The 22,744-nt window shown below is 42.7% G+C and overlaps 2 protein-coding genes across 2 annotated transcripts in view; both read left to right on the forward strand.

Moving 5' to 3' along the window:
* The window catches only part of VIPAS39 (VPS33B interacting protein, apical-basolateral polarity regulator, spe-39 homolog), a 24,688-nt gene extending 17,096 nt beyond the window's left edge, over positions 1–7,592 (forward strand). Inside the window, exons 12-19 of the mRNA XM_012724389.1 lie at positions 1,120–1,248; positions 1,622–1,756; positions 2,346–2,387; positions 2,717–2,806; positions 3,798–3,884; positions 4,436–4,525; positions 5,251–5,355; positions 6,605–7,592. Coding sequence (XP_012579843.1) covers positions 1,120–1,248; positions 1,622–1,756; positions 2,346–2,387; positions 2,717–2,806; positions 3,798–3,884; positions 4,436–4,525; positions 5,251–5,355; positions 6,605–6,625 — 699 coding nt within the window. The 3' untranslated portion in view covers positions 6,626–7,592. The remainder of the gene's footprint in view (positions 1–1,119; positions 1,249–1,621; positions 1,757–2,345; positions 2,388–2,716; positions 2,807–3,797; positions 3,885–4,435; positions 4,526–5,250; positions 5,356–6,604) is intronic.
* Positions 7,593–10,785: 3,193 nt separating this feature from the next.
* On the forward strand, positions 10,786–19,194 carry NOXRED1 (NADP-dependent oxidoreductase domain containing 1). Its single transcript, XM_004682051.1, has 6 exons — positions 10,786–10,940; positions 12,745–12,935; positions 13,861–14,041; positions 14,578–14,729; positions 15,267–15,489; positions 19,017–19,194. Exons 1-6 carry the CDS (start codon positions 10,786–10,788, stop codon positions 19,192–19,194), a joined length of 1,080 nt encoding a protein of 359 aa, XP_004682108.1.
* Positions 19,195–22,744: the final 3,550 nt, after the last annotated feature.

The following is a 22,744-nucleotide window of genomic DNA, read 5'->3' on the forward strand; positions in this document are numbered from 1 at the left end:
TATATGGGGTGTGTGTCTTTGTACATGTATAGACATTTCTTCTACAATGTTTTTTGAAACTCCAAAGTTGAAGAACCAGTGACCCTGTGCAAACTGTAATCCAGAAGAAACTTAAATCTCTGAAGGAAAAAAAAACAAGCACCTCATATAATACTCTTCCAGTTCTGGGGCTCTCAGCGCCCTTGGAAGTAACTCATTTCATGTTGGATAGCCCTCATTACTGCGGCATGATTTCTCATGTGGAGCTGCAACCGGGCTCAGTGTACAGTGGTGTTAGGCGCTCCGCATGTGATGTGATTTCTAGGCTTCACACTTAGAAATTTGTCTATGTCAATGCAGTCCCTAATTTTAATGTTATCACATACCTGAACAGTAAGTTAGAAGAATGCAATGACTAGACCTCTTGCTGTCTCCCTTTATGTTTTCAAAAAATTGGTGTGGCTCACAGCTACCTGGGATAGTGTAATTAAATTTCAGAATTCTTCCTGAAGTGCAAGGAGTGGGCAAATAAGGCAGCATTTTATACAGGATAGATCTATAAACTGGGAGTTAAAAATCAGACTTCACTTCCTGTCTTTCCCCCATTTGTCAATAGATACCTATGACTTTTAGGCAACTCACTGTCCCTCAGCTTCTTCACATGTAAAAATATGATGAGTATTGAAAGTGGGGTTCTTGACCTTTGTGTAGATCCTTGAGTTCTTTACCAGCCTACAAATGCACCACTGTGCCATGTAGATTTAGTACTTTGCAGTGAAAGAATGGCTTATAAATGGAAGTGCCTCTGCGGCGTGTCAAGCATCTGCATGCAGTGATGTGACCCACAGAGCTTCCCTGGATGTGTGTGGTGGGCAGTTGGCCAGGCTTACTCACTAGTGTGAGTCACTCATCAAAGATGCCATGGAGAGGGTCTGATTCACTCCTCAGCAGAATCACTGTATTTTGTGGCTTTTGGGGATCCGTCTTTTATTGGAAAAACCTTAAACATGAAATCCCAACTGAAAACATCATTGCCTGCCTTCTCTCTCTCTGCCTTTCAGGGATGCTCTAGAGGTATATTGAGGTCAGATTTGTGAAGCACCATGAGCCTCTTACACGTACAGTGGTGATGTGGTTTAGCTGGGTTTGCTTTGTTTGAGTAGAGAAGTAATAACCTTTTGGCCCTCTACCAGTTTGCCATTTTCAGCAGAGGATTGTGCACACATACAAGACCATTACACGCTCCTGGAACGTCAGATCATTATTGAGGTTAGACTCCTCATTTCTGCATTCTCTGCTCAGTGCACGTCAGCATCTAGGACACCTCGATGCGCTCCCCATATAAGTCATTTCCTGACACTGTCTGTAAGACCCTTCATTTCCTCTCTTGGCGTAGTAGCTCCCTAACTGCCATTGTTCTCAGATTGCATTTTTACCCCAGAACTCCCATTTCATCACCACTACCCTGGCCTTCCTTTATCCAGTGTGGATCCATCATCAGTTATATATATATTTTTAAACTTCCCTGGATTATCTCAGTTGGCTTCTTTGTCTCTTCTTTTATTTTTCCTGTGGTAGGAGAAACAACTGTTACAGTATTATAGGTTTGCCTTTTTTTTCCTCTCAATTCATTCCACCACAGGCAAATGACCGTCATTTGGAGTCAGCGGGACAGACTGAGATCTTCCGGAAGTATCCCCGTAAAGCTTCCATCCTCAACATGCCACTCGTGACAACACTTTTCTACTCCTGCTTCTACCACTACACAGAGGCTGAGGTACAGGCACACACACTGTGTGTGACCCCACACACTGTGACTGCACAAGAGGAGCATAGTTCTAGGCCAGTAGTTTGATGCACTTTCTGAACTGTATGTACATGTTGTCTCAGAAATTCACCTGGAAGCTTTTCTGGCTCTCAGCATCAGGTGTGAAGAGGGGAAAAGAGGTTGTAAGGGTTGATGTGGCTTCCAGTGAGCTGGTGTGCGAATAGCATAGCTGTCTCTTGCCACATGTCCATAGCTTCAAATAGATTGGTACAGTATAGAGCAGAAGAGCTGCAGGGTGTCAGGTAACTGTGGGGCCTTCAAAAAATAAATTTTAGAAGAGGTTTGATTTAATGATCATAGGTGGACATGATCATGGGATTAGAATGAAACTAGGAAATACACCCTACTTTTAATCCAGCCCTGTAAAGCTACATTATGGTGCTATCCACTTAGAGCTGATGGAGCTCTTCTCTTAAAATAACTTCCAGGTAAACATGATTTTCAGAGTGACATGTAGGTAGTGGAAAAGAAATTAGGAGATTGGATGATATTCAGAAAAGTCAGTAACACTAAAATTCCTTCTCTACTTTCACCCTAGGGGACATTCAGCAGTCCAGTCAACTTGAAGAAAACATTTAAGGTAGATATAAATTGATCAATGTTTTGATAAAAGTGCTATCAGAGTAACTCATGGAGTAGGTGTTGCTTTGTAACTACCCAGTCAGGGTTAGTGTAGCCCTTGATAGCCAAGGTTAAAGATAGAAAGAAAATCGTTTGTGGGAAGTGAGAAAAGGCTTTCAATGAGTAACTTGCAGTAGGAGGTTGGGGACACAGGGGCCATTGAGAACTGAGAGATCTATTGAGTTTAAGGACAGAATCAATAGCAGGCAGTATTTTACCTGTATTTTCAAGTACTTCCCCTGGTGCACTTTTAATTCCTCTTAATTCTCCCTGGTTTCTGCTTTCCAGATCCCAGACAAACAGTATGTGCTGACAGCGCTGGCTGCGCGGGCTAAGCTTCGTGCCTGGCATGATGTCGATGCCCTCTTCACCACAAAGGTGGGCACCCCGGAACTGACCTTGGCGAGATCACCTTGTTACCCTGTGCTTCTTAGGAGTCTCGGGTTCCAGTTATGGGTTCACATTTATTCCTCCAACCCTCTATTTTCCAAAATTTATAGCCTTAAGAAAAAGGTGAAAGAACAGGTAACGAAGTCTGATAGTCTTTATTCACTGAGTAGTAACATTTTGAGAAAGAGAAAGCATATACCATTTTCTTTTTGTGGAACCATTTAAAAGTAAGTTACAGACATTTTATAATTCTCCCTTAAATACTTAATCATTCTCCTTTGCAATCACAATACTGTAATCACTCTCAAGAATCTAAGATAAATATAGCATTATCATATATAGAACTGTAAATTATCATATTTAGAACTGGCTGTTTTTTGTTTGCTGTCAGTTCCCCATCAGGGATTTTGCAGAGTATTTAATAATCATGCCTCTACTGGTTTGCATTTTAAATACTCATTTTTTCCATCAGAGGTTTGAGAATTTTGTTTTTCTTCTTTGTAAGTTCCGCTGTCATTGTCCACCCATTCCTACTTCACTCCATTCCTCAAGGAACACTGTTAAGCTCTGTTAAAAATTTGATGAATAGCTTTCCAGACCTTACCTCATGTGTTTACAAATACACATCATTATAACAATATAAATGATGATGTAGGGGGTACGATTTTTCTATCCACATAAGATTTGTAATAATATTACAACAAATACTGTTTCATTTTACAGCTTTTGTTCTGCATTTGAAATTGCCTCATACCTCTGCATCCTTTGCACTCTCTGAATTTCCTTGTCTTTACTTTTTTCTAACCACTCGAGTTCCTTGACATGGCTGAAAAACTCATCTCTCCACTTACCTACCCCTAAGTCCCACTCCTCTGTCTGTCACCACCATATTATTCTGGTCTGACCATAAATGTGGGGAAACTGGGTCAGAGCACACAGCGTGTGTGGCCTAGCCGCTGCTGCCCCGCCTTTCTTTCAGAACTGGCTGGGCTACACCAAGAAGAGAGCGCCCATTGGCTTCCATCGCGTTGTGGAAATTTTGCACAAGAATAGTGCCCCTGTCCAGGTAATAGCTCATAAAGAGAATTGGGTGTAGAATCTTCTGGCACATCTTTCCTTTGCCTATTACTAGTCAGAGACTGGGAACTAACCTGTTCAGGCTAAAAGCAACATAATACCTTGTGTTGGTCCTTGAGATAGAAGAGGCCGAGGAGGGAAGCTCTCCTGCCATTTAGAAGTAATTACAGATGCCCTCTCTGTGAAGAGTACTGACTTACTGTTCTGGTGATGCAAAAGGAGCACTCACTGAGAAAGGATGCCGAGGAGCAGTGGGCACAGGGTCAGGCCCATCGCAAGCCTGTTGCTGGCATACGTGTCTAGTGCGTGGATATACAGACATGTGTTTGCTCTTTACTGGGGAACGTAAAGAACTGTGGAGCGTTTACCTCATTTCCCACTGCAGAACTACTCCTGTAGTTGATGATGGGAGTTAGAGATTTCAGATATTGTAGACAGGCTCTTTTGTCTTCTTCAGGATTCCGCCCCCCCCCCCTACCTTTTAGAGCTCTTTGTTCTGTGGGTCTGACATTATTTAATTGAAAGTATCTCTCTTTGTAGGTATTACAGGAATACGTTAATCTGGTGGAAGATGTGGACACAAAGCTGAACTTAGCTACCAAGTTCAAGTGCCATGATGTTGTCATTGATGTGAGTCCCCCAAGAATAAGAACCTGCTTTAGATGATAGTGGAGGGTGGGAGAATCACAGTACTCTCTGTCCTGTATCCTGAGATATTTCCATCAGTTTTGACTTTGTGGATAAAATGGTCTGGCAAGAGTTAGTCAGAAGACCAGCACACTGTATTATTTCCCAGGTCTCTGATTGGTTCCTCTGTGTTTTCATAAATTTGTTGCATTTGCATTCATAGAACTAAGTCAAATTACGTTACCTCTGTAGTCTTTCCAACATGAAGTTCTATTGAATTTGATCCCACTGTCATCCCACTGAAGTCTCCCAGCCCCTTGTTGAACCTTGGCTCAGAATGACAGGGAAAGGCCCTCCCTGGTGGCAGAGGATTAAGTTTCAGCACTATGAAGCTATCTGTAGTCACTGTAGCCAGGGAGCTGACCCACATGGCGCGGCAGACCTCTCCTGACCCGCCCGCTGCTCCCCTCAGCAATGTATTTCAGTCGATCCTCCTGTTTTACTCTCCACTCTGTCTCTGGTTAATCCTCTTGCCTGTCCACACCTCTGACCTACAGCCCCGTTCTTCTATGCATAAAAAAATAAATCTTAAAAAAAATGATAGGGAGTGTTTCTGTAGTGTAGTGATTATCATGTTCACCTGACAAAAGGACAGTGACAGAAAGCAAAGGGTCCTCACAGAGGAAGCTGCTTAGGAGTTTGTATTGCTTTTCTCCTTTGGTACACAGACCTGCCGGGACCTGAAGGATCGTCAGCAGTTGCTGGCATACAGGAGTAAGGTGGATAAAGGGTCTCCAGAGGAGGAGAAGATCGATGCCATTCTCAACAGCACGGTGAGCAGCTGCAGGTTACCCTTCCAGCAGCCTTGGGCGGTGGATGGTTCACAGAGTCTCAGCAAACGTATATATTCTCAAGGCCGGATGGCAGTCAGCTGAGCCACATGAAAACAGGATCTCTCATGGGCCTGAAGGTCAAAAGCACTGCTGTGAACAGCAGAAAGTATAAGAGTAATCTGGGGACCTCAGACTGAGACTTAACTGTAAGTCTCTGGTGGTTGTTAAGCCTAGCAGGGTTCAGAATATCTGGGCTGTCTGGTGTCCTGGGGGTGCATATGACATACTTGTTGGAAATCAGAAGTGGGTGAAATAGATTTTAGCTTTTTAAGGTACCCAGTGCATCTCTCATAACATGAAATTGCTGACCATTTTCCTGCTGTGGAGCTCAGTTCCCTGATAGATCTTGAGACCTACTCTGGGGTTATCTGAAATTAGTAATTCTTGGTCCTGAGGAAGGCAGAACCAGAATAAATGTCCTAAATCACCTGTGGGACACAGAGTAGGTGTTTAATCCATATCTGAACTATCCCTCTTATTATAAAAATTGTTCAGTCTCCGCCTCCGTTCTTCTTTTCCTTACGTCTTCTAGCTTTTTTTTTTTTTGAAATTTAAAACAGGTTTTTATTTAAAAAGTTTTTCCAGTAGGTCACTGACATAGGTACAAAGACTGTGGAATATTAACTTCAATAGACATTGGTTACATTATCTATTTTGGTTAGGGATATATACATACATACAGAAAGTAAAATAGTTCAGTGATTTCTTTCAAGTTAGGTAGGTACCCCAAACATTCATCTTCCTGATTGCTTTGTTCCCAGAATTTGGCTTTAGTTTGGGATGGTATAAAATACAACAGAATGAAATTATATAGACTTTACAAATATTAATGACATAGTGAGGATTTTGTTTTCTTTTATGCAACTTTAGAATTGGAAAATACAGTGGCATTGAAACCTGGAGCTGATGATGAATATATAGATTTTTTTTTTTTATTTTACAAAAGTTTATTTTTACATCATTTTGTACATATTTTTTTTTCCATCTCAATTGTAATCCCCACGGGTTTCCCATCACCAAGTCACCCATGTGCCATCACCATAATCCCGTGCATTTCCCTCCCCACCCCCCTCCCCCCGTTTTTGATCCCATTCCCCACTCCACCCCACTGTGAGCCTTTTTTAATTGCATTCCCTCGACCTCTCTATAGAGATCAGTGAAAACTGATCATTGTTTGTTCTTTCCACAGCAAATTCGATGGAAGAATTAAGTGGCATTAGCTACCCTGAAACCTGCCTCATCTCTTCCTTTCCTGCCTGTGTGTGAGAGAGAGCTCTTTTGGGGAGTCCCAGCATCACACCACTGAGGCCGGTCACAGCCGGAGTGCCGCTGCTCGTGGCACAGAAACCAGTGCTTGGGCACAGACAGCTTCAGACTGATCTCCCCAAGAGCCCTCATCTTCAGGCCAAGGTGCCTCATGAGAAAGATTCTGTCCACCTGGTGCTCATGAGAAGGTGGGAGTGATTTCTAGCTTGGGCCCACACCGGGCAAGGTCGCTCTTGGTTGGAAAAGTGACTGCTTCAGCAACGAAGTCTCCCAGACTCAGAGGTGTCATAGGGAGGCCGCTCCATGCTTCTCAGTTAATGATGGCCCTGGACTTGGTGCTGGACACCGGCAGTTCTGCTCTGAAGGAAGTCAGAACAGAACCCAAAGAGGTCTTGGAAAGGATGCCAGTGTGGCCGGACCTGCAGCAGGCCTCCTCACCCCAGACTGCACGGAGCCCTCCCTGTCACGGCAGAGGTTGCCCAGATGTTGTGTTTCTCAGTCAGTACCCCTCTGCTGTCCAGTCTGCTGTCTGTCCAGAAACCTGTGGCTCGTCCCTTACCTGCACATCGAGATGGCTTGTGTGGGTGACGAGAACATGCCCTTTACCTTTCCTTCTCCTCCCACCTGATCATTATCGTATGTGGAGCTCAGATTGAGCAGTGCTGGAGAGCTCTCCCTTTATGCACAAATCTTTTTATTTTACTAGGCCCTTCCAGAGTTTCCCCAGGACAACGCTCAGCAGCATTTCTGACTGGTGGGACTAAGATGCAGATTTTAGCTTCACATTTGGTTTCCAAGAGGATATTCTGTAATGTTGGATTTCTGCCCTGCACCAGTGTTAGCCTCTCTTCTCTGTGACTGGTTTCCTAGACATGCCTGGACTTCTAATAAAGCTGTTTCTTTCTTGGTGCCTTCTCTTTCCCTCCTGGATGCTTTGTGTGCAAAACTGTGAACAACTTACCTTGTCCACTGGTACCACTACAAACCTGCCTCACGGGTGCATTCAGCACAGCACAGATCAGGTAGAGCATAGCGATGCTTCTGGGACAGCAGAGCCATGTTGGTTAACAGGAGCACTGAGCTGGGAGGAGAAAAGATCTGTTCTGTTGCCAGCTCTACCACCCACAAGCTGTACGACGCTAGGTGAGTTCCTTTCTGAACTCACTGTCGTAATTTGGAGTAGGGGGCATGATACAGAGCAGGCAGAGAGGTTAATGCCCTGTGACTGTGGGGCCTGACAGTAAAAGGAAGAAAATATGCTTGTTCAGAGGCACTCAGCACGCTTTAAGGCAATCTGGCTCTCAACTGAGGGCAACTTTGCTCTCAGAAACCGTGGATCAATGTCTGGAGATGCTTGCTACTGCAGCTGGATGAAGGCAAGTACCCGGCTAGACGTCCTGAAATGGCCAGGATGCTCACCCACAGACATCACAGGGAATGTCAGTGATGCTGATACTGAGAAGCCTGCACTAAGGGCAGAGGACCCCAACTCTTGCTGACACGTGGCACCTATTTACCATAGTCCAAGTAACCTCCTATTGGTTCTTTCCAAGATCGTCCCTCTTGCTGTTGAAGATAACAGTCCAAATTGGTAACAGACCAATTTGATAAACTGGTAATTGGCTGATTTTCAAACAAACCATGAACTTCACTAACTAGTTTATCTCTTAGCTTTCATACAGAGAAGCACGTCACAGGGAGTATGTTCTGTCCAGCTTGCCCATCTGTCCATCTATATGATGGATTCATATAGCGACTAGAGCTGAGTCTAGTGTGGCAGTTGGCCAAGCAGTCTCGGGAAGGTTGTCTTCATGTCTGGGGCGGGGGGAACTGGGAATCCATAGGGCAGGCAAGGGCATGGAAGATGGGTATGAGGTGAAGGAGAGCAAGGACAACTTGGGGCTCATGGAATTGGGTTAGGGCCATGTCAGCTCTCACTGCCTCCAGCCTTGATGGGGCATGCCCGGAAGGGTTGGTGGGAGGGTGCAGGTCAGCCCCAACTGCTGCCTCACACTGACAGGGTCACCAGCAGCTAACCAAATGCTGCCCCAACCTTGCCGGCATAAATGTGAACTAGCTGCTGGCTTCACATCCAGCCTTCAGATCTTGCACAAAAATTGCCCTAGTGAACATACAGGAAAGGGAACGCCAGAAAACAGCCCAGCCCAGCCACGTTACTATTAAAACGCCACAGCCACAGGGTCCCTATTTTGAGGGTGCACAGATAAAAGGCCTAGAATCCACATTTGTAAAAGCTAACCTGTGCTGCATTGGCCACTGAGCTGAGAGGTCTTGAGCTTCTCTTTCCTGCATCATCAGAAACAGTCACGTGCAACATTTGGAGGACCTCTCCACTGTTTGGTGTTTCTTAGACTTGAGATCTTCGGTGCATCTTGCTTGAAGTTCTGGAGACTGCTTTCTAAAGCAATTTAGGATGTGACAACTCTAAAAGGGGCTAGGGAAATGGACATGACAGACCATCTGTTGTCAGAGTCCACCTGAATGAAAGAACCAGAAAAAGTTGATCTTTAGATATAAAAAGCAGATTGGTGGCTACAAGAGGTTGATCGAGGGGCTGAGTGACATCCTGGGGTGAAATGTCTTAGAGCTGGGGAGATAGTGGTTTCCTGAAGGTACTGAGTTGTTGACTAAAGTGGCTATGTTTATATACATTTCACCTCAATAAACCATTTAAAAAGAGGATTAGAGATAAGTAGTTTAAAATATCACTTGTCTTTGCTATAAAGTAGTTTTAAATATCTTTGATTTCTTTTTTCCAGCTTTACTGAGATATAATTAATTAAAATATACATTGTGACAATTTGATATTGGGAAATGATTATATCACAATCAAGTTAATTCACACATCCATCATCTCTCATAGTTGCCTTTGGTGTGTGTGAGAATGCTTCAGACCTAGTCCAATTTCCTGCAGATTTCCAGTGTACAGTATTAATAACTTTAGTTGCCATGCTACCTTGAGATCCCTACCTTACCTTACTCATTAATTTCCTGAACGTAAAGAAGAGGAGATTTGAAAAATAATTCTTGAGCACTGCTAAGATCTGTATCTTTGAGGCTGCCAAAAAAAAAGTCCAGAACCTTCTTTTAGGGAAAGGGAGGTACCCATACTATCTTGATGAGAGGAATACATGTCCACACATTGCAAACTGGGAAACCCTGTCAGTGGGCTGGCCCCTTTAAGACTCAGACTGAAGCAACCGTGTAGCTACGGAGTCATAATGACGACTTTCTTGGAGACTTCTCTCTGAAAATGTAGTTCTCTGGGGCCAGAAGTGGAAGGACTGAGTACAGCCACGTCCTCAGTTTGACTGGTGAGCGATACATGCAGATGGATTACACATCTCTGACCTCATTTTCTAAAATGTAGTCCCTATCCTAAACAATACTGCGATATTTATATTTTCCAGGGGACTATTTTTTGACTGTTCAGTATTTTACAAGTAAATTGAAAATATTAGTTGCAGTAATTACAGGAAGTATTGAACATAAACATACTTTTCCAAGAAGAAATGGAGAATATTTCCAGTTACCCATGCCTCCTTTTATATACCCCTGTCCCCCCCCACCACCAAATACAACCTAACCAAGCAAGCAAGCTGTGATGTTTTTACAGGGCAATTACCACCAAATCTTTAAAAGATAATTTCAATAGGACCATGCTACTTAGTTTAGTGAAAGGGAAGAATTTCTTTGAAATACAGTCGAAGTATTCAGTCTTAATTTTAAAACCTAACAGGAAATGGAGGGGAACAGTTCCTGGCCCTAGAGTTCTGTGAACCTCATTGCTAATGTACGTGTATCTACAGGAAGAAGCGGCATATCTATGTGGGAGAACATCACTTTGGACTTTGGCTCAGGTTTTCCACGAACCCAGGTATTCCTTGTTCATGGTCAGTGCTTAGGACTCGCAGTCAAACAGAAGTGGATGAGAGTCGCTGTGCAGAAGCTGGAACTGAAGGACCAAGGCCCATCATCACGAGAACCTGTGACTTGGCAGCCTCCTGCAGAGACACCCTCTGCTTCCAGAACTGGGAGCCAAATTGACTGGTATCTATCCCTGCAGGAAATGGTGGCCTGGAAATGGACTTGCTAGAGGACCTTGAGTCCCTCAAGTTTGAATATGGGATTCAAGAGGAAGACTTCAGCTGGCTGTACCTGCAGGGTCGTTATCGGGGACTGGTGATCAAGGCTTGTGCCCATGCAACCTTCTTCTGTAAGCTGCTCCATAAATTGAGGTAAGCAAGGTCTCCAGGGTCAAGCAGGTAGAGAAGAGTCTGTGGAGAATATTTAAGCATTTCATTCTGGAAGATAAATTTGGCAGAGGCAGTATCTTCCTACCTTTTCTAGCCTGTAGTCTAATTCCTCTCTGAAAAAGCACCAGGGAGATGCATACCAGGGTCCGCTGACTGTGGTTACATAACACAGTATGGGTTAGTGCTGGTGGGTTAGTGCTTTCACTGGGTGGATTGTTTAAAGGACCCATTCATTCACCAGCTTGTCTTCTGCAGCTACTAATGACTAGCCAGTTTGTGGATATTGGCTGAAAATGGGGCTGCCTCTTTCATTTGAGGGTGAGCTAACAGTGGAATGCTCCCTCACGAGAAAGCCACCTGGCCATTGGGGGCCTGTGGTCAGATGACTTGCCTAAAACCAGCAATATGGATTTGCTCAGAAGCTCTCAGTCCAGTCTATATCTTTGTGCAACATGACTTCACACAGAGCTCAGTTCTCAGGACTGGGCTCCTGGACTCTAGAATTCTAGGTCACTGCTGAAGCATCTCCCCTCCCCATTCCTACGAGTCTACTTCTTGCTTTTCGCTGAAATTAGATCAACTCCTGGATGGCAGGACCAAATCCAAATGGAGCATGTTACAGATAAACAGCAGGGACCCAGGAGGCAGGCGGCTCAGTGAGTCTGCTGATAGGCTTACCGATAGGGATGTATAAACGTACTCGTATCTAAGATGAATGGTGAGAAGTCAGTATATGAACTTCCAGCATTTTATATTTGGAAGGGTCAGGCACTGAGAAAACACTCCTCTCAGCAAAGAGAGAAGTCTTAAAAAGAATGTGGCGGCCCTCCCTGGTGGCTCAGCGGGTTAAAGCACAGCACTGAGAATCTAAAGCCTTTCCGCATGAGTTCGATTCCCGTCTGCCCCGGAGGTGACCACATGGTGTGGCAGACCTCTCCTGACCCGCCCACTGCCTCCCTCAGCAGTGCACTTCATTGATCTGACCTGCTCCCCACTCTTGTCTCTGGTGAAGCCTCTCACTGCCCCTGAGCCTCTGGCCTGTACCCCAGTTCTGTATGCACAAATAAATAAATCTTTAAAAAAAAAAAGAAAAAAAAAAAGAATGTGGCTTGTGATGCTTTATGGAAACTCCAGCATGTGAAGATTCCAATTCTTACATAAAAAAAAAATAGAATAAAAATTTAAAAGAAACAGAATGTGTGATTGTCATATAACACCATAAAATAGTGCCTTATGGATCCAAAGCTCCAACTTTGTCCATCTTTGGCCAAGGAAGTAATTCCTGAACTAGTAAGTTAATTTCGGAAAAGAATGGCCTCAAATTCTTGACCCTCAATTTCTAAGATCTGTTTGCCCTTATTTTTAGAAGTCACAACATTTGAGAGAACCTAAGTTAGTTGGTTTCCCAGGTCTGTGCCCAGGAAACAAGGACCTGACCACAGCTCTGGATGACACGGGACAGTGGCCACTCACACCGGGGTGCCGAGCCACAGGAATGGTCACATCTTGTGTTCAAGAAGGCAGAGAATTACAATACAGCAACCCAAACTGTTATTTTCAAATATTTTAAGCAAGTTTCGGTCCCATAAAGGGATACATTTTACTTTCTGGAAAATTCACACAGGAGGAATATTTCATTCCCTAGTGGTATGAATTGGAATGCTTATCCTTGGAGAACTCAGGGTGCCATGAGGGGAAATTAAAATAGCAAACTTCAGAGGTTGAGAGTCAAGAATGCCACAGGTGTGTGCATGCTTACATGTGTTTCTGTGTGTCCATCTGGCAGAGACACATTACCTGAGAAACTGACCAACTCAGGGGAATCGCTAGACGAAACCACCGTTGCTTCTGATGAGCTCAAGGTGGGCATTATTGGAGGCGGCCACCTTGGGAAGCAGCTGGCTCTGACACTGCTTCAGCTTGTCCCCATCCCGGCTGAGAGCCTTCGGATCTCCACGCGGAGGCCAGAGACCCTGGGTAAGTCTCCTGGGAGGAGGGGCCTTGGGTGTGCTTTTCTGGTGTTGACTAGGCCATTTTGAAAGCATCTCTTGAAAGGAATACTGGTGTTCAGCATGCTTGGCCTCAGGCTGCTAGCTGGGAAGGAAGTAAGAAAGATGATTTTTTTTTTTAACTTAGTCCTTAAAAAATCTTTCTTCTGGGCCCTCTCTGGTGGTGCAACGGGTTAAAGTGCAGCACTGCAAAGCTAGCTGCAGCTGCTTCAGTGCGAGTTGGATCCCAGGCCCCGGAGGTGATCCACATGGTGCATCAGACCTCTCCTGTCTCATCCGCTGCTCCCCACAACAGTGTACTTCATCTATCTGCCTGTTCTGCTCCTCGCTCTGTGTGTGGTGAATCCTCTCACCATCCCTGCACCTCTGGCCTGTACCCCAGTTCTGTATGCATAAATAAATATATCTTAAAAAAAAAAGTACTTGGTATATTACCTAACACTTGATAAATCTTCAGTAAATCAGAGCAGAAGTCTTTTCCATCTGATTTTTTTTTTCAGAGAGAAAAAGAATCTGGAAAATTCTAGTATTTGGTTTGTAAAGCTAGGAATAGATTATAATCTCTAGTATGGTTACAGAGGCACTGGCTGCTTTGGGATGAGGTTTGGCCATTTCTGTGTGGCTTTCACAAGGCATGAGGGAATCTTCTGATTTATGTGGTCCTAAGACAAGATAAAATCATTATTAACCGTTCCTGGACATAAGCAGGATGACTGGGTGTTCACGCCATTGTATGAGATGTGCCTCCCTTACACCTTGCCACGATGCCGGCACATTCCCTTCTGATGTGAAAAAGAAAATGAAATAAAGTCATTATCATCCTCTCCCCATAGTTGATATTTAGGTCAGCACCTTTGTTCTATGCTTTTCCACACTTCTTTTGTTCCTCCTAGATGAGTTCCAGAAACTCGGAATCCAGTGTTTCTACCATAACTCCAACCTGGTCGGCTGGGCCAACGTGGTCTTCCTCTGCTGCCTGCCATCTCAGCTGCCTCATATCTGCGTAGAAATTCAGCCCAGCCTCGAGGAAGTCTGCATCGTGTACAGCTTCGTAGCTGCCATTCCAATACCCAGGTACTGGTGTCGGAGTGAACACAGAATCTGCTGTCTCCTCATCTCAGGCTTCTTGCTTCCCTAGAGGCCCCTGGTTCTTGGCTTGGTCGTTTCCAGTAATAAGGTGGAAGCAGCTTCTTTTGCAGAACGACCCGTCCTGATTGTAACTCACCAATCTAGCCATCAGCTGCTCTTGAGGGTGGGCCATTTTCTTTGGTGGACAATTGTTTAGCACAGACAGAGCAATGCCTCCTGCTACCTAAAGCAACTAGTGTCCCTGTGCTAGTTGAGAAGGGAAACCACCAGTGAGCAGCAGGAAAGTGACTGAGAATACGTATCAGAGAGTATTTTTATACCCTGTGTCTAGCCCAGCGCATGGCACGTGATCACATTCAATGTTAGAAGAATGGCTGGACCACCCAGCTCATAAGCAGTGTTCTCGGTGCCTGTTGGCCTGGGGGCAGCGTGCTGGCAGCCATCCTGGGCTCGGGTATGAACTCTGTGGCTCCCGTGATTAGTCTGCTCCAAACTCCCTGTCGTGGTGGCTTTGCTTCCAGGTTGAAACTCCTGCTGAACCACACCAATATCTTGCGGCCTCAGTATCAGTGTGTTGCAGATTTTGTCAACTTCTGGGGAACCAATAAGGACATCACATCTGCTCTCCAAGACCCCACAATTCTTCGGGCCACCTGCCCCTACAGCTCTGCTGGTAACAGCTCACTGCTTTGAAGATGACCTTACTGCCAACCTGTTGCTATTATTTTAAACCCGGGGCGTGGGGAGGGACTATATCCTCAGATGTTTAGATTTTGTGTAGAAACAGTCTTGGAGGCAAACAACAGCCTTTAATAGGAAAAGTTGAGAAGTACAATTATTAGGCCCCTGTAAGGATGAACTGGACACACCCAGAGAGAAGGCTGCAGTGTCTGGGAACAAACTGGCTTTTCCCTGCTTTAATGCTGCAGTTTCCCTTGGTCCCTTCTTATTATTGGCAAGAGCCATTCTAGAGATTTCTGGAGATGCTTTTGCCATTAGCAGTCTCTCTTTTAGTCCTGTCTGTCCTCCTGCAGCAGGGACAACACCTGATGTGTTACATGGGGCACTTGGCAGGAGCAGCACTGGCTTAGCTTGAGATCCCCACCATCAGCCTGATGCAGAAAAGTAGCTGTTCACTGAGGGATCCCTAGGTTCCCGGCAGGCTGGTCTTGGTGGTGCTAACTGGCATTTCCCTTCTCCTTGGCATTAGGGGGGATCGTCCTCAACATCAAGTGGTTAGAGGGGGTGTTCTATGCATTGCTGAATATCTGCACGGCCAAGGGCCTGCCCCAGTTGCAGGTGCTACAGCTCCTGAATGAGCTTTTCCTCTCAGTGCATGCTGAAGACTGTGAGGAAGGTGGAGCAAATTGCCCCCAATTTGAGATACGGGACTTTATCAGCAGATTCTATGTAAAGAGCCTCCCTCAGAAAAGGTAAGGTGTCAGGCATATGTTCTCCCACTCTGTTGTCTATTATCTCTTAACATTTAGATAAACTAACCATGCTGGTAAAACAAATTCCAACTAGTGGAAAAATGAAGGCCTCCATTGCCACCAGAACTCCGTTTCACAGACTCTCTCTCTAATGGTTTTTATAGTTTTGCCTTTTTAGCTAGGCATTTACAAATATCTATTTCTAGTCTGATATTATCATGTGTATGAATAGCTATTGCTATCTTGTGGACATATCGTGTGGCCATGTCTGTGGAGACTAGATACTCTGCTTTTTCACATGCTATGTCATGGACACTGTTCTATGTTGCTACAAGCCTGTTCCATTTATGCTCAAGAGCGGAGGCATCTGTTGGAATCATTTAATTAAATGTATTCATCCTGTTTCCTCTGGATGACATTATGGTTCCCCCTCCCCTTGCTCCAAATTTTGCAGAAAGGATTGCTTTGAACATTCTCTTACTTAGTTTGTACCAGTATTTCTGGTGGATAAACAGCTAGAATTTCTGGGTCAGCAGTTACACCTATTTTATGTGTGACAGATAGCATTCCCAAATTACTTGTCAAAAGCATGGTGCTTATGTAATCTACACCAGGAGCACATGAGCATGCCATTCACTATAGATGGTAACTATGAGTGGGTGGCTTTTTAATTTTCAATAATCTGATAGGGAAAAAGTGTTGTTAATTCAGTGTAATGAACTATTGTAAAGCCAATTCCTATGGAGCTGCTACCCATAAATGAAAGAACATTTAGGGTCCTTTCGATCTGGATGTCAAGTTCACCAGTGTTTTCCAATTATGTCTGATAATTTCCTATTCCTCTGTTTCTCTAGTTTCTTTTTCTAACTCTTTTATTCGTCAAATGTGAGCTCACGTCACACCCATCAGAATGATTAAAACTAGAGAACGTTGTGGGATACTTGACAGCAGGTTTGGCATTATCTGCTGAAGCTACACTAACATGTAGCTGTGACCTGGCAGCTGGATCCCAAGATGAACAGCCAACAGAGAAGTAGGCATACACCATATGGGATATGTTTCGGTTCTTGCCCCTTACTGCCTTAAGATATATTTTTTAGTGTTAAATCATTATGTTGGGTGTTTATCAAGTAGAAAAGTTCCTTCTTAAATGAAGGAGGGGTGAGAGAATGTCATCATTTGCAAGCTATAATGAAATGATGAATCTAGGCAATATCAGGAGGGACACTGATAGGAGAGGTTTTGTAATGAAAAGGTCAGACTGAAGCTACTCATCAGGCTTAGCACCGCAGAGATGCTGTGTTTCTGGGCAAAAATAAACCTTGATGAAATAATCTTGCCCCAAAAATCAAACCTGAATTTGATCGAGTCTGTATATAAAACTACCTATTGACAGGAAATTCCAAGAGTCACGAAATGCTAGATGATGAGATATAGGCATCAAAACTCAGAAGATGGGAACTTTTATGGACAAAAACCTCAATTTCTTTAAGAAATATGCTACAAAAGGGGAAAAAAGAGCAAAGGGAACTTTTAAGTTAAAAAAAAAAAAGACCTAAAATTCACATTGAGCAAGATGCATTATCTAGAATTTGCTTTAGCCATTATTCAAGCAACCAAATGCTAAGAAGAAATGAGGTTGCCTATTTGATGAAATTAACGAATTGGCTATGGTGGCATGTATTTTCAAAAAGCATTTTTTAAGAGATTTATACTAAAAAAATTACGAATTAAATGATCAAGTGTCTGGAAGGTGCTTCAGAATAATCCAGTAGATGGTGAGAGAGGGCAGGGGTGAGGTTAGGGATGAATCGAGATTAGCCATACATTGATAATTATTGAACCTGGTGATCGGCACATGGGATTCACTTCATTGTTTTTAAATTTCCTTAATAAAAACAAATGACTTTCCTCCTATCAGTTGACTAATTCTAATTCAATAGTCCTAGTTTTACTCTACCCAAATGAAAACAAGAAAACAGTGCCAGTAGTGGTTTCAGAGTGCCTGTGCCGCTTTGCGTCATCACTAGCAATGTCTCCGAGCAACACTGGGTTAAATTACTAATTTTCACATTACCACTATATATATATATATGTAGATAGTTAGATAGATAGATAGATAGATAGATAGATAGATAGATAGATAGATAGATAGATAGATAGATAGATAGATCCACTTGTAGGGCATAGTCATCTTTATTATGTTGAATTTTCCAACCCATGAACACAGTTTGTTTCTTCAATGATTTATTCTTTATTTAATCAATGTTTTGTTATTTTCCATATTTAAATCTATTCATGTTTTATTAGATTTACACTTATATATTATTTTTTGAGTCTGCAAATGGTATTGTATTTTAATTTTAATTTTGGTGTCCAACAGTTCATTGCTAATGTGTATAAATACAATTGATTTCTATAGGCTTATTTTGTGTTCCATAACCTTGCAAACTCACTTATTGTAGGCTTTTTGGGTAGGTGCTTTGATTTTCTACATACCAAACCATGCCACCTATAAATAGAGACAGTTTTGTTTCTTCCTGTCCAATCTGTGTGCCTTTCATTTCCTCTCTCACACTGGCTGCAACTGCCAGGACTGTTTTGAGTAATATCCTTGCCTTTCTCCTGATCTTTTTAACACAATAACCACTCTACATCTTAACGCTTTTTAACGTGTATTCTGTTACAGATTAATATTTAAGATTGCCTGTTCTTATTTGTATATTAACTCCTAGTTCTTTCCCTGTACAATAAAGGTGGCTATTTTTTGTGTTTATATTTTCAAACCAGTTGGGTGTTAATTCTTAATTAGGGTAGGAAAAGAATTAGGCACCAGGCAAAGAAAGTCACTGTCTGAAATTCGGCAGAAGCCCCCCAGTCTGGTTCTTCCGTGACACCTGCATGGCCGCACGGTGCTTGACTTCCCTTAAGAGCAGCAGCCACAGAAGAGCCCAGAAGCCACCAGCACCATAGAAACCGTTGCCATGCTTTTTTTCTTCACATTGGTTTCCTTGCAGTAATGGCAATAACCTCTTTGTGACCTCGAGAAATGCCTTTAGGGGTGAAATCCTGGATCAGTATTTAAGGTGGCAGGCCCCCCCCCCCTTTGACACCCAAGAGTTTCTGCTCCTTCAATGGTACGACTGACATCTTGGTGGCCTGGGTGTTCCCTGTCAGGACGGCTGCTATTTTTAAGAGCATATCATAAAGGAAATGAGATCTTTACCCACGATACATTATGTATTCTTTCCAAATTCAAGGAAAAGATACTGAAAAGGTTGCTGATATGATTATAATCATTCTGTAATTATCAGTTCCTCCCCGAATGCACTTAGAGAGGCACATAAATGTGACAGCTCATCATATCAGTGCATAGTGAATAGTTCCAGGTAAAATTTTAACTATGAATTTTAAATAATTTGTTATATAAAAAAAAGGGGGGAACCTTATTTACAAATGGAGGAAAGAAGCTTGAAAGCTGCATTAGATGTTTCAAACAGACACAAACACACTGTTTTTCATTCCAGGATTTTCCCCTGCTTCGATCTAACTGCTGTGCAGCTCAGTGAAACACCCTTTAGCCAGTGCCTCTCCGCCAGCACTGCTCTGCAGGACCACCTCACCTACCTCTACTGTGATTCGTTTGGCATCTCCCTAAACAAAGGACATTCCTCAGTGGATTCCACAGACTCTACCTCCCAATAAGAGACCAGCAGGAGTCAGGGCTGTTTTACCTTCTTACACTAGCTCTATGTTGGCTGTCTCCTCATTATCACAGCTGGCATGGAGGTCATGTCACTGTATTGTGTTTGCCAGATGTTTGGTATTAAGGAATTAGATAATTCTTCGGTTGCCTCTAAAATGTTGAGTAAAACAAAAGCTCTTTTACACTGGTATCATTGGGAGGTTTGACTTTTAGAAGCAACCTAATGAAACTACATAACCTAACATACTAAGTAAGCTGCTTCCCCAGGAAAACTGCTGATATAAACTCATTTCTCTTTTAAAAGCTAAATAAGCTAAAATGTCATTATTAGACAATTACATACTGTAGCGTCTTTCCCTGTAACAGTATGTAGTTGACAAGTGCTACAGCTTCATTTTACTACCATTTTGGCTCGAGAAATAAAGTAGTAAATGATATCAATTGAATTGACTCATTTAATGCTTATTTCAGCTATATGTGTGACTGTTCTGGTATTATCTTAAAGTTGTTCCCATTTGAGCCACTTAAAAAATATCTGGCAACAGGGGGGAAAATGATAATAATAATGAACAATTATATACCAGAGACATTTTACAGGGGTGGAGTAGGGAATAAGATAAAAAATGCAGGGGGAGGAAGGGCACAGGACTATGGTGATGGCACAGGGGTGGTTTGTAATCCCACGGGGATTACAACTGAGATGGGAAAAGGCACAACATGATGTAAAAATAAACTATTATATTATTTTAAAAAATCTGGCAACAAATAATTTTGCAAGTTAGATCTAACAGTGTAAACTTACTTCCTTTATATCTTTATAAAAGAGCATAACAGCAGTGACTGTGTTGAGAAAAATGTCACCCTGTTTTGTCATCAAACAGAACCAGTTTGCTAAATGTTAAAGTGCATTTTGAGCAAAATCATTCACTAACCATGTAAATCATCATGGTATTGGATTACTCATTTACATTTGTTTTTTGAATATTTGTGAACCAGGCAAACTAGGTGGCATGACATTAAATGATTTGAGACAAAAATTTGCTAGTCAAATTTGGGAAGAAAATTAGGTTTATCATCAGTTGGTATGAAGTTTTATTATTTATTTAATTATTTTTATTAACAGTATGAATGTTCGCTATTAATTTTTACATTCAGGTACGCTTGAACTCCAGAAACTTAAGACATAAAATGTGGCCAGGGACTGACATTTGCATCAACAGTTGATAAATGCCTATGATTGCTTATTATACAGAAGCATACCATGGTGTGCTAATTCCAACAGGTCAGCATGGAATTTAGTTAAAAAATTTTTTTTTAAAGATTTATTTATTTATGCATATAAGAATTGGGGTACAGGCCAGGGATGTGGGGGGTAAGAGGATTTACCAGAGACAGAGTGGAGAGCAGAACATGCAGAATCACTGAAACACGCTGCTGACGGGAGCAGCATGCAAGACAGGACAGGTCTGCTACGCCCTGTGGGTCATCTCCCTGGCTGGGGATCAAACTCGTGCTGCAGTGGCTATGGCTAGCTTCATAGTGCTGTGCTTAACCTGTTGTGCCACCAGGGAGGGCCCAGTTTAAAAAATTTTAATGTCACATGGTGTTATAGTATTTAGTATGATAAATGTAGCACAAAAATACAATTCAGTACTAATTTGAGGCACTGTTCCTTCTTAGAAAAGATAAGAATGGATTGCTTTGGACACAAAAACATTAATTCAAAGGAACACCTGTACTCCTGTTTTTAATGCATCATTATTTACAATATGTAAGATGTGGAAACCATGCAAATGCCCAAATATATACCAAGAAGGTGTGGTATATATACAATGAATCAAGGTGTGGTATATATACAATGAATCAAGAAGGTGTGGTATATATACACACTGGAATACTATTCAGCAGTTAAAAAGGTAAACACATGTCATTCACAGCAACATGGATGAAGCTAGAAGGGATGATGCTCAGTGAAACTAAGCCAGAAAGAAAAAAAAAATATTGGATGGTTTCACTTATAGGAGGACTATAGGGGAACCAAATAAGGAATCAGGAAAAAAATAACAATAAATAAGAAAATAAAATTGGGCAACTTTATATAAATCAGAGATATTCTGCAAGGGAGGAGAAGGTAGAGGTATCAAAACAAAGGAGGGAAGAGCACAATGGACTATGGTGATGGTTCATGGGTGAGTTGGTGGGGGAGTTTTACGGGGAACACACCTGAAAGGAGAAAGCATACAAGCACATGTTGCACAAAGATGGAGAATGATGTGAATACACACACACACACACATAAAGAATGGTTTATACTGATTATTGTACTATTTGTTCATGTCTAAGGAACTTGACAGGCTATGCCATTGGCCCTCTGGATTATGGTGGCCCTACAGTGGTTTCAAGAATAAAGAAATGAGACTGGGAAGAGTGGTATGCCCATAAACTAAAACTGGAGCCATCAAGCAACACCAAATATTTTGTAATTTTTTTCAAGAAGTTCAGTCATAGATGGACTCTGATCCAAGTTCCATTGTATAAAGGTATGGAAAATACCCACCTAAAGGGCCTGGCAGGCAATCCCAGGCTCTACCCTGCAGTCCGTGGTGTTTCTACAAACCACGTTGTTTATAAAGAGAAATAACCTAAATTAAAAATAATTTCTCTGATACCGAAGGGGAACGAGAACATCCCCTTCCTTTTTTCTTGAAACAGTTCCTTTACAAAACTTCTAATTGTAAATCTTCTCTGTCTCTGTTTTTGAGATGTATGTAAATTGTTTCAAAAGTTGAGTAAGCCTGGGACAGTCTCACATCCCATACTGGCTTGCCTGGGCCTTGGCCCCTGTCTCTGAAATGTGTGTAAGTAAGTGTAGAGGAGAGTGGCCCTAGGTCTCCCTGACTGTGGGAGCCGAGCCCCAGTGCCCGAGTCCAGTACTAAGTTCCTATTTGTCATAAAGATATGAGAAATTTTATTTTTTGGATTCAGGTAACATGTATGTGAATGTGCCTGGCTGTAGGAAAGGGTGAGACTTTCTGGTCTCTGCACTCCTGCTTGTGATGTGCACTGAATACTGATGCAGTCCTGATTCAATTCTAAAATGGTTTCTTTTCCTGTATCTGTGGAGAGGATTATCTGGGAGAACACATTTTACTTTTATTTCTCCATAAATTCTCACTACCAGATGCATGCCTACGGACACTTAGAATTGTTAATGAAGTAGGACCTCAGAGAACCAGGAAACAAATGGGTAAGACAGTTCCAGGATCTCAAAATTCGGGGAAGAAAAAGGCTGAGATGATTAATTGGTGCCTTTCAGGTAGGTGGTTGGTGGAGGTGGTTGATACAAAGACCATGTTGCATTTCCAACTTACCCCTAACTGTTCGAGCAGCCTTGGCAGCATGAGAAAACACCTTAGCATGTACAGTTCTTCATTTTGTGCCCTCAAAGTCTCACCAGCCTCATTTAATGCCTCGGGGGTGAGCTGAGTTGCCATTTCTCAGTACACACGGTTAGCGGAGGCGGTAACTGTCCCTCGCGATGAGCTGACG

This window comes from Condylura cristata, unplaced genomic scaffold, assembly GCF_000260355.1.
Source record: "Condylura cristata isolate star-nosed mole 26May11 unplaced genomic scaffold, ConCri1.0 scaffold00013, whole genome shotgun sequence".
Classification (NCBI taxonomy): domain Eukaryota; kingdom Metazoa; phylum Chordata; class Mammalia; order Eulipotyphla; family Talpidae; genus Condylura; species Condylura cristata.